This window comes from Myotis yumanensis, unplaced genomic scaffold, assembly GCF_028538775.1.
Source record: "Myotis yumanensis isolate MYYU_CA2020_CCGP unplaced genomic scaffold, mMyoYum1.0.hap1 SCAF_1, whole genome shotgun sequence".
NCBI classification, from domain to species: domain Eukaryota; kingdom Metazoa; phylum Chordata; class Mammalia; order Chiroptera; family Vespertilionidae; genus Myotis; species Myotis yumanensis.
Genome location: NW_027223752.1, coordinates 4,858,971 through 4,871,559, shown reverse-complemented (window position 1 = coordinate 4,871,559; position 12,589 = coordinate 4,858,971). Strand labels below are relative to the sequence as shown.

General features: G+C 42.4%; 1 protein-coding gene across 2 annotated transcripts in view; it reads right to left on the bottom strand.

Moving 5' to 3' along the window:
* Window positions 1-205: 205 nt before the first annotated feature.
* Window positions 206-12,589, bottom strand: part of VRK1 (VRK serine/threonine kinase 1) — a 59,862-nt gene continuing 47,478 nt past the window's right edge. For both annotated transcript variants that reach the window (XM_070412789.1, XM_070412799.1), the window contains exons 11-13: window positions 12,340-12,518; window positions 6,112-6,202; window positions 206-1,037 (exon numbers count right to left, since the gene is read on the bottom strand). In XM_070412789.1, the coding sequence (XP_070268890.1) occupies window positions 1,006-1,037; window positions 6,112-6,202; window positions 12,340-12,518 (302 nt within the window). In that variant the 3' untranslated portion in view covers window positions 206-1,005. The remainder of the gene's footprint in view (window positions 1,038-6,111; window positions 6,203-12,339; window positions 12,519-12,589) is intronic.

Sequence of the window (12,589 nt, the reverse complement as noted above, 5' to 3'; positions counted from 1 at the left end):
TTAAAGACTTAAATAAAAGTATGTCTCTACACCATCTGAAAACCCTGGACATGACACAGCTGGTAAGGTGTGCCAACATTTAGCGACGCCAATCCAGCCCCAGGTTCTCTAACAAAGCAAATCTTGAAACTGTTCATAAACGTTTAAATTGCAAGTGTTGGTTTCCAGGGCAACTATAAAAAGTCCACATCTTAAAATTTCTAATCACCAAAAGTCTCAACTGCTTGCTTTACTTACAAATATATGCTACAAAAAATGAAACGTTTACGAAAAATAATCTGTGAATGAACCATTAGACATAGAGATAGACCCATTAAACAGACAGACAGACAGAAAGCTAGAGATTTATTTCACAGCGTTTCCTTATGGAAGTGTCTATATATAAACTCTGTGACCGCGCCATCACTTGGCAATTACCCCATCTTCTTCCCACAGAGCCTGCCCACTTACATAATCCTTACATAACCTCGCTTTCAAGCATGTGTACTCGACCAGCCCCATGTGCTCATGACCCACGTTTTCTTTCACCTCCTTCCCCTTCTCTGTATCTCCTGCCTCATACAGCAGGTGCTTACATGCTTGTGGGACTGAACAAAATCAATAAAAACCAAACATGGCCACAACAAACTGAACTTGTATCAAGCAAAAAGACCCCTTTATTTGAAGTTTCACATTTCCTTAAGAGGAAGGACTCAGCCAAACATTTGACCCTCTGGGAAATACACACACTGGAAAGTGCACCTCACAGCAGTTCTTCTAAGTACCCAGACCTTTCCCACAGCCGGGCAGCTTAAAGAGTACATGCAACCTAAACATTCTGAAATTTTATAAGTTAGCCTTTAATAAACTGTACAAAGCATTTATTCCAATAAAAAATGTTTTTCAAAGACACAGGTATTTCCCTGTTACCCCACCCACAAGACCCACATGAAAACACGCAAAACAGAAAATGAAGAAAAAGCCGAATGACAGGAAGAAAAGAAAAACTGGCTCACAGCACGTGGTTTACTTCTGGACTCTCTTTCTCCTTTTTGAACCTTGAAGAGAAAACAAAGAAATTTCAAACAGTAATCGTTAACTTACAAAAGCAAAAGAACAGAAATGTAAGTATTTCCACACATTGTTATTAATATTTTAAATTTTATTAACCATGCTGATTAGTGGAGATGAAATTCATACACAAAAGTGTAACTGTTAATGCCCCAAAAATATGCTAACAAAGTCTCTCTCCAAGTTCCATCGGCTCTCCCACTGGCAAAACAGTGATTTCCTGAAGTGCGTCTCCCAAAGTGTATGTGCAGCAGAAACATGAAGCTCACGTGCGGCAGAGCAGAACGTAAGGACTGTCTCCGTGGGCACTGACGGCTTAGGCACACTAAGGGAAGCAGGAAGGCTTATTCTAAAGGTGTTGCCTTTGACACCTGCCACCCGTGCTCTCAGGCAGGCGAGCACGGGCTCCTCAACAGCTTTCCACCAGGAATGACACAGGGGCCACTGAGCAGCCTCGAGGAAAGCATCACACCTGACACGGCTAAGGGACTTCCAACAGTTCCGCCCCGACCACTCCAGGTGGCATAAACCAGCGATTCTTTATCGAGGGCAGGGAGTGCTGCTCCCCAAGGACTTTGTTCCCAGCCACCCCACGCCACCCCGACGCGAGCGCGGCAGTCAGAGGGACGTGGCTGAGGCTGATCTCGATGCCTAGGACACCTAACGTTGCGCTCTGCCAGGAAGCAGCAATGGCCCCTGTGAGGGCAGCGGGTGGCTCACGATCAATCAATGCCCACATCGAGCAACGAAGAGATCAATACTTCCTTTCTGACAGGGACAAACACTGTGAACCTAGGACAAAGTGTCTATCACACATGACTAATAATGAATAGTGCCTAAAGGTTTTCTGATTACAGATTTATTTAGTCCCTTAACTGGAAGATCAGCAATTTAAAAATCAGTGCGTTATTTTTATTTTTCCAAATTCTAGTTTCTAGTCAATTGCTATACACTAAATCAGCGACTTCCAACTGGTGGGCCGCAAGAATTTTTAAAACATGTAGCACCTGACTAGTTAGGGGCAATGACTTCTTTTCTCTTTAGAACAGTGGTTCTCAACCTTCTGGCCCTTTAAATACAGTTCCTCATGTTGTGACCCAACCATAAAATTATTTTCATTGCTACTTCATAACTGTAATGTTGCTATTGTTATGAATCGTAATGTAAACATCTGATACGCAGGATGGTCTTAGGCGACCCTTGTGAAAGGGTCGTTCAACCGCCAAAGGGGTCGCGACCCACAGGTTGAATACCGCTGCCTTAGACTGTCAAATAAAAAAAGGACTACAGCCAACACCACAATAGCCATCCGGTGTGAATAAATCAAAATTATACCTATTTCTTGGTCAGATCATCAAAAATGTATTTTCTGGTGTGCTGCTGAACTTCAGTAATCAGTTTATGTGTGCTGGGAGATGAAAAAGGTTGAAAATCGCTACACTAAATTAAAGCAAATTTCAAAGGTATATGAATATCTTTTTTTTTCCTGCCACTCAAATACATAGCCTGTAACTATGGTTAGTTTAAACTGAGTTTTTCTTCAATATTTGTGATACAGCCTTCTTTTAAAAGTATCCTGTGGTAGATTTTTAGGTTTGTAGTTTGAGAATTTCAAAATTAATTTCGCATAGAAAACCGAGAGTGCTGTGACTCTGGGACTGGTAAAACGGCGATCCCAAGATCCAGGCCAGAGTCAGCACTGGGCACAGCAGCCACAAACTAAGCACGCCGAAGCTCACACGGTTACAGCCATGTTCAAGCAGTACTGTCCCGCTAATGTCCTAGTTTGACAGGTCACTCTTAAACACCATTGCTGCCCACCCTCTTCCATCTAGATTTAAAGTTCAATGCCACCACCACCTGGAATTTACTATATAATCAGTATATGCAACTTAGATACTTTGCTGCATGTATCAATTCCATAGTTTCCTAATAATCAATTCTGATTGCTGCAGAGAAAAGTCAATTTCTCGTCTCTTTAAAAAATATACTCATTTTCATAATACACTACTAGTGGTAAAAGTTCTAATCACAAAACAAGTATGTGTGAGATTTAATATTTGAAAAATAAAATATACAGGTTTGAGATACCCTCCTATGATTTTAATAATGAAGGAAAAAACAAGTGGGAAATGTCCATGTATGTAGGGTGCCTTTAAAAATACCTCTTTTTTACTAGAATATAGATATTCAAGAGGTAAATAAAAACCATGTTTTCATCAAAGAATCCTCAAGAATGATCCAAAATGCAAGGCACTTCAAACCTAAAACTAAAAAGCACCCACAAGACTTCTGTTGTGTACTGACCATTCTATGAACAGTAGGGACAAAGGACACTAGCCATAAATATCATGGTGACATTAACTAATTTTTAGTCCAATTCTGAAATCCTGGCATGGTTTTGAAATGCCAGAATACACATGGTTTTTATAAGGCTTATCATTTTGTGCAGGAAAGAAATTACTTGCAGCAAATAACCAAATTTTCTCAATTGGTAAAAATTATGCCTTGCATAAAAATAAAAGGATTAGGGCCTCTGTTCTTCTTGAAAATCGCCCATCACCCCCTCTCCGTCTTTGAGAAAACCCACACAATACACACTTTGAAAGCTTTCAGAATGTGTTCGTACACAATAGACCCCCAACTAGTCTAAATGAGTTTAGGTGTATCAAGAAAATTATACACGTTTTAAAATGGTCTAAATAGATATTAAAGGAAAGCTGCTCCCATTTTGCTAGGCACAGCATTCTGAAAGATCACACAGTGAGAAAAATCTCTCACCATATTGTAAACCATAAATTGTGTTTGAAAATAAAATTGTTAATGAAGAAACTGACATTTCTAAAGCTGCTGTTGGAGGTAACCATTCTTCAAACACATTTATGACACAAAATCTTAAAGCTCTAAAACAGTATTCAGTGAATTGGATTACTTTTTTCTTTAAATCAAATGTAATAATGTGCCTTCTTCAAGTTTCTTTAAACTGATGAATACAAATATATATACATTTTCCTGTGCCCTTAGTTTGTGTGTGTGTGGGGGGGGGGGGGGGGGGGCGGTGTTTGGGTTTTTTTGTTTGTTTGTTTTGCTAGAAGCAGTAATATTTCACCATCTCAGGTGATATTTCTTTCATTTTTGAATATTTAGATTGTAAAATACCTTAACAAGCCTTTTACTTTAGGGAGAAAATGAATTACAATGGGAAAGTAGACAGCATTTAAGTAAAGCAATTCCAAGTTTATGTGAATAAAGCAGAATCTGATTATTCTTTATCTGCTTTTTTATACCAAAAAGATAGCTGGATTGCTCTCCTTAAATTAGCAATGGGATTTACTCTCTTCTTTTGTCATTATTAAATAAAACAAAAAAACTAATATATTTTCTCACAGTAAAAAGTATCAGTATAAGGACCTCTGATTAAAATTTTAGGTATAAAAAACTTATTTATAATTATACCCCAATTTAAAATCATTTAGGTTTCGAAACAACCCCCCCTGATGCCCAGCCAGCAGAGCCCAGGTAACGATGACGCCAGGCAGTGGAGAGAAGCCCGAGTCCCGGACCTAAATGAGCGTCAACCTTACTAACCCTGCAGGCCGTCTCCTAAACGAAAACCGCCAGGTTTAGAACCTAGGGGGGGTTTTAAAGTAAGACTCTTGCTCTATCTTTATAAACGCTGTTTAATTTTACTCCCACTCACTGCCGGCTGCTGCTCGCCTCTGGCTGAGACAGGCCTGGCTGTACTGCTCCTCAGGGCTCCTCACTTCCTAACAACATGAACACGGCGGGAGGAGGGAACAGTGGAGAATGGAGGCGGCAGCAGAGGGGAGACGGGCTATTCAGACCCGGGGACCCAGAGCGAAGGGACACTCACTCTCCAGACACCCCCGTGTTCTCCTGAGCAAATCCAGGTGGACCTCAGGGTGCTCTACCCAGAACACACGGTGAAGAGGTGGATGGAAGGGGCAGAGATGGCCCTCCTGGCAAGTCAAATGGCTGCCTCCGCAGCGCGCCCTGGGCCAGGGCAGAGGGGAGGTGCAGCACGCCCCGGACCTGGCCCAACAGAGCCTCGCGCCTCAGTGAGACGTGACCTAAAATAAGCCTTCCCATTAGAAACCAAGGGCAACGCGAGACCAGCCCATGGGCCAGGAGAGCAAGGGTGCGGAGCCAGCGTGGAGTCAAAGGAACCTGGGACATGTTTCCCTTCCCTGGTCACCCCGGGCCTGCTGCCCCTCAGAGGAAGCCCACCCGCCCAGCCTGTGGCCTCGTTCAGGTTAGCTCTGGACCCGCTCCGCCAGCAGCACAGCCTATGAGGCACCCGGTGACTTTACACCCTGCTTTTTGGAAAATGACGATGCAAGGCTTTAATCCTTGCACCCTAAGTGTAGAGAGAGAAAGGCTGGCACTTTGTGGGAATGACCAGGCAAGCAGAGCGGGGCAGCTGAGGGCAGTGCAGGAACTAAGGACTGACCCCTGGTGCTGGACACGCGCTCCTCTCCATCCCACGCGTGGGAACGGAGAAAGGCTGAGAATCAGGAGTGCTGGTCTCCAAGGCCACGCCCTTCTCAACGACACGGTCATCTTTGTTTAATCCTCACCTGAGGAGATGTTTGATTTTTTAGAGAGGGGAAGGGAGAGAGAGAAACATCGGTTGTTTGCCTCCCGTTTGAGCCCCCACCGAGGATCAAACCCACAACCTAGGTATGTGCCATGACTGGGAATCGGACCCGCAACCTTTAGGTGTACGGGACGACGCTCCAACCAACAGAGCCATCCGGCCAGGGCGCAACAACTCTGCCACCTGAACGCTCGGGGTCTTGGGCTCCATTATCTGAAAAATGAGAGAAGCTCCCGGCGCCAACTTCATGATCACTGTGAACAATAATAACTCTCTGCGTGTACAAAGCCCGTGATACACACTGCACAGACGGAAGGCCTTCCCCTACGATATTGTATTATGAAGTCGTAATGTGACGACCTGAACAGCGGAGTCCTATTAGCGGAAGGAAAGGAAACCTCATTTACGCGTGGAGAGAGGTCGCAGCGAGACCGTCCACTTACGCGTCTCCATGGCTTCCTCCGTGTGCGCATCCGAGCACTCCATGTCTTCCACACCTGCTTCTGTGCTCTTCTCAGCCTCCTTCTTCCGCTTCTTACATGTGAAAATGTAAAGAGAGAAAGCTGTGGTCTGATGGTCCAAGAAGTAAATACTCAAACTCACTGTATATTAGTATACATATGAACCTATACAGGTGTGCTGTCAAAATACACAAAACACCTACACAGTAGCCCTCCTTCTCCGAGGGTTTATGTTCCATATCCTATCTACAGTGCGCTACATTTCCCCCCACACACACACACCTTTCCACTTAAAGGGAGCACCTGATGGCTTCTCCTTGGCACATCCGAATTGCCGGCACCACCACTCCTGCGTTTTGGGGCCATTAGTAAAATAACTGTGACCTGAGCGAGCACTGTGATACTGCCACAGCTGGTCCGACAACCCAGACGGCCACGGGGTGACTAACGGGTGGTGGAAATGCTGGCCGATGGGATGGCTCACGCTTTGGGCAGGATGGCAATAGTTCATGCTACTCAGAGCAGAGGGCAAGTTAAAGCTTAAGAACTGTTGATTTCTGAATTTTCCCATTTAATATTTTCAGGCCATGGCTGACTGCAGGTAACTGAACCAAGGAAAGAGAAATATGGATGGGGGCTACAATACACAACTTCAAGGTAGTGGGGGCCTAAGGGAAGGGGGGCAAAGACAATGGGATTAGAGAGCCTTCAACTACTCAGTGTGCCTGAAAGGTGGGTCTGTTTGCTGTTACCCACCTCTAACTTTTTATGCTTCACGTAGTTCATCATGGAAAGCTGTGTTTTACCCTCAGGACTGGTGATACAGAAACTCTCTTAAAGCCCAGTGTTTTATAAACTTGGCATCACCCCTCTCTGAGGCCAATGATACTTATTCTCCAGTTTTACAGTGTTTATCTGTGGGGGTATATTTCCTTCTGGAATGTTTTTATTAAAAGTTTAACAGGGCTAAAAACCTTGCTGTAAGGAAGGATCTTAAAAGTACACAGGTCTGCTAAAATCTCAGAAACGGCTGGTTTTCCCACCATTCTCTCAGGCCTTTCCTATTTTCTACTTATTTTTCCAGTTGAATGTGACTTAGGAGAGTTAATGCTTATATTCTGTCACCATCCATTCTTCCCAACTGTTCATTCAATTCCTTATTATTATTTTCCAATACTATACTATTTTCTACCTAGTTCATTCCTGTGTAAAGTTTTTAAATCACCTAACATCTCTACATGTAACTATAACTATAGAAGGACCTTAGAGATAATTTAAAACTTTGCATTTTGCATGTAACTTTATCCCATGTAGTCTCAAATTTAAATGTGTTAAAATGCAAATTAAAAGTCAAAGCTTCTCTAGGTTGCCTAAAATAAGTGTGTGTCATGTAGGGAATCATCTGATACTTCGCAAGTTTCACAGATTCACATCGCATCAGAATGTCCTCATTTATATTTCCTAACAATTAACATTAAGTTGAACCTCATCTGAGAACCTTCCTTGCTTCGGGCCATTGTGCGTGTGGCTATAAGAGTGTAATACCTGCTGACAGCACATTGTTCTTCCTCCTAATGGCAACCATGGCTCTGTTCCGAAGAGAGCTGCGCAGGGAGGCCCAGCTCCGCTCAGACCACATTATCTTAACCCTCCGAACGGTCAGAACTGCTATTATCTCTGTGTAACAATTAATCCCACTGTTTCCAACGCTGTTTAAGGCGGCTGTGAAAGATCAGGACTCAGAGATACCAGGCTCCTAAAGAAAAGGCTCCACAAATACAGACCTGAGGACTGCACTGAGCTTAGGAAACCTCAGAAGCAGCATTTGCTGAGCAGCTTTGGGGAAGGAGGGACCCCTTCTCAAAGAGAGCTGCCCGAGAGGCTGCGACTTCCTACAACGAAGGAGAGAAGGGGCAGTGCCTCCCACCCTCCCTTTCCAAAGTGTCGCTCCATGATTGCCATCCCAGCCCTGCTGGGCTGAACAGATTGGTTCGATAATTACATACAATAACTGCAGTGGGCAGGTAACCCTCAGCTGGCACGGGCAGCTCCCCTGTGAGGGCTTCCATATGCAAACGGCACTGATGGAGTGCATTAGGTGCCTCCTCCCTCCGGCGCGCAGGCCTGATTAACGCCGGCCAAGACTCCAAGGTTAGCATGTCAGCAGATTCGTGATGCATTAGGCAGGAATAAACACAGACACTTTTGTTCGTCCGGGCCAAAATTAAGGAGGAATATTTCAGTACTATATTGCTTTCCACACAGGAGAAAATGCTTTCTGCAGGTTTAGGAGGGCAGATTTCTACATGCTCATCATACAGGGAGCCATCCAATACATTCTACCCAAGAGCCCAGTGCATTCATCTTGTTTCAAGCTTATTTAATAAAAAGGAGCTTCCTTCATCTCCGGGCAGGTAAATGACGCAGGAATGAAAATCAGACAGTATTCAACCGACAAGAGAAGCACCTGTGATTTCAGCAGGGGCACCAGGTTAGGCCCCGACTTCCATTCACCCGCCTTCAGCTGGCGTCTCCTGCCCAACTTTCCTGACAATGCATGCCACGTGGATAGGAAGAACCAATGGTCTACAGACTATGATCTATTTTTTTTTTTCAAAAACAAAAACCTTCAAAAACAAAAACAAAAAAATCTTCAAGTTTAATAGTATCTAAGTACGAATTGCCAGTTACAAAAACAGCCACAGGGATGTGAAGTACAGCATGGGGAAGAAAGTCAGTACTATGCAGTGACTACCAGTGTGCATGGTGTCAGAGAAAAACTGGATAGAAACCTTGCTTCCTGCCATTGTTGATCAATCCTTACAGGTGTTACCATAACAGATACTGCTAGGAACACAGAGAAACATGTACTGAACTTATTACACCTGCCCCTTTCCAAAAGAGATTTGAGACTGAGAAATAAAAAGAACATATACATTTTTTCTTAAACTTACTGTGGTAGTTATTTCACAATATATTTAAGTCAAAGCATTATGCTGTACCCCTTAAACTTATACAGTGCTGAATGCCAATTATATCTCAATAAGACTGGAAAGACTAAAAATAAAAAATAAGGCATGAGCAAAGATTTCTATAAACGTAAATGCTGTCAGACAAAATCAGCTGAGTTGCAGGAAGCAGTTGTAATGAAAAGAGTCAAGACACTTCAGTTCTGAAGCTTCACTGCGTAAGTCACATGACCTCTAAGGCCCTTAGAAATCTAAAAATGGATTTTCAAGAAATGAATAAGTTCCAAAGCAAAACTAGAGTTAGACATGGATTATATGAATAATAATCTGAAAAAAAACCTAAAAATTATGACAAAAAGAGTAGTGAGAAAATCTGCTAATTATAAAGATTAACACTATAGTTTCCATAATCAGAAAATCCTATTTAGCTGTGAGCTTCCTGATAACCAGAGCGGAGAACGCCATCCTGATTGCATACCCCTTGCTAAGGAAGAAAGGGAATTCTAATTTCTCAAAAGAGAAGCTTTTCCTTCTAGAGAGCCCCCACTTCTCAGCAAGTGCAGCGCTGCTTTTGCCAGTTTTAGACATGTGGCATTTACAATTTATTTGGGAAAACTGTTCTAGGGCTTAACAAAGAAGAAGAAAAAGAAAAGTTTAAAAAAAACTGGTCTGGTGCAATTTTTTCACTTTTATAAACAAAAAGACAAAGGGCCAACACATTGAATAACTCACCTATATAGTTACATGGCTATCGAGCAGCTTCATGATCTTACCTAATCCTAGCTTTTATTAATTTCATTTTAATACCAAGAATAGCCCTGTGTCAGCCATGAAGACAAGAATAAAATAAAATATAAAATGAAGCAGTAAACTAATAAAGGAAACCTAACAGTTCAACTTGGTATTCATATATTCCCCCTACGTGAAGCTTCAGGCATGTAGGGCATGATCCGACAGGACTTGTCCAGCCTTCTGAACTACCCAAGGACACAGGGGATCAGGCACAGATGTTAGCTCTGCAGCAGACTGACCTACTCAGCTGTAAAGTCAGCCAACCTGCAGAAACCAAATTTCTCCAGCACACAGGTCCAAACAGTGATTTGCAAAGAAGGGGGATGGCACTGAACAAGTTCTCACTGCAGCAGAGATCTTTACTTCTCAATCAGCTAAATTTTAGGAAAAACACTCTAGAAGCGAGCTATAAATATAATGTAAAGAAATCTGTCCGGCACACGAGGATGCACGCTGTGTGTTTACCCATGTATGCAAACTGTAAGTTACTGCCTCACTGAAAATTCCATCAGGCTTCCAGTCCATCCCTTCATTTCAAAGCCGAATGTAGCTGTTAGAACACTTGTTGACCACAAAACTGAGCAGATGCAATTAACACAAAACTTGCAGGGGGAAAATGCCTATGTAGACGAAATGTATAATTTTCAATTCCGTGATGAAATTAGAGGCCTACTATTTGCCAAAAAGTCAAATTTATGATCCAATTTCAAAATTTCAATCTAGGAAGAATTATAAAAATCTTTTAATTTGCCGAAACCGGTTTGGCTCAGTGGATAGAGCATCGGCCTGCGGACTGAAAGGTCCCAGGTTCGATTCCGGTCAAGGGCATGTACCTGGGTTGCGGGCACATCCCCAGTGGGGAGTGTGCAGGAGGCAGCTGATTGATGTTTCTCTCTCATTGATGTTTCTAACTCTCTATCTCTCTCCCTTCCTCTCTGTAAAAAAACAATAAAATATATTAAAAAAATAAAAATAAAAATAAAATCTTTTAATTTGCTGTTTCTTGTTTTAAAGAGATAATTTGTTTTAACCCTTTTCCTCATAGTTTGGAATACACAATTCCCAAAGGAAGCTGCTGGAGCTTTCAGAATTAACGACAGTAAGACTGGTCACTAATATAAAAAATATATTTATTCTGAAAGTAGTTTTCCTTTTCCATATAAAAGCAGATGATACATTTTATTAAACAATTTCAAATTACAAAGGAAATCAATGTCAACAATTACTAGAAATAATCAATAAACCAAAAGTTAATGCATACCTGTAAAATCTAAATATTAAAGTAATATCAGGAGTTATTTACATGGCTGCATAATACTTCCCCATAAAGTTCACTATTTAACATTTCTCTCTTAAAAAGTAAGCCCCTCATATGCATATACAACTGCTTTATATAATGTCATTTTGGTAAAGAGCAAAATCATATTCAAATGGTAAACAGATCAATAAACAATAAACTTTCAAATTGTAACTTTTCAAATACCAATTTTCAAATAATAAATTCTTTGACCACGCCAACAAAGACAAGATCAACCCTAGGGGCTGACTTGAGGGGGAAAAAACAATACAAACTGTGAGCTGAGTGCCCCTACCAAAATCCCTCTGCCAGGTACCACTATCCCAAGCTAGGATCTCTTGAAAAAATGTAATCACTTGCTACTGTACATAATCTATATATATAAAAGCCTAAGCAACCGTTACGACCAACTGACTGGTGAACTGGTTGCTACGACACGCACTAACCACCAGGGGGCAGATGCAGGAGCTGTCCCCTGGTGGTCAGTGTGCTCCCACAGCCAACCTCCTGCGGCTGGCCAACCTCCCGCAGTCCCTCCCCCCAGCCGGCCGGCCCCAATCGGCCCCGATAGGGACTGGGTGAGATGGCCCCAATCACCGGCAGGCTGAGGGACCCCACCTGTGAACGAATTCATGCACCAGGCCTCTAGTCTATCTATATATATAAAAGCCTAAGTGACTGTTCGACCAGTAGCTATGACATGCACTGACCACCAGGGGGCAGACACTCTGAATGGTAGGTTAGGTTGCTGGCCATGGGTTAGCTTGCTGCTGGGGCCTGTCGGCCCCGAATCTGGTTCACCTGCATCCTGGACCCAGAGAGGAGGGAGGAGGGAGCCCGATTCCTCGCAGAATCGGCCATCAGTTAGCTTGCTGCAATATTAAAATATTTTTTCTAATTAATTTCCTTTCAATGTGCACGAATCTGTGCACTAGTAAATAAATAAATGTTCACTTTTTTCAACCCTCTACATATTTTTCTTTATCATAAAGAGCTTAGCCTGCCCTTAGATAATGAAGATAAATATTTAATTGCCAGCAATCTGTTATTATTTTCTTTCCTGAGCTACTCACTGAGTTACTCTACTGAAATCACTATTTGTTGCAATCACAATCTCAGGAAGTTCAAAGGATAGTCAAAAACAGAATTCACCTTGGTTGTCGTTCTTGCTTTCGGAGCTCCGTTCTCCAAAGCCCCAAGTTCCAGTTTGCCATCATCCTTGCTTCCTATAGACTTTAGTCCTTGCAAAAGAATGTCTTGTAAATTCTGATACAGGGGTTTCTCATCATAGTCCAGCAATTTCACTGTTTCCAGGTATTTAGCAATTTCATCTAAAAAAATAACACAATTATTCTATAATTTTAAAATCACAAATACAATATATTTATCCCTTACTTCGAAG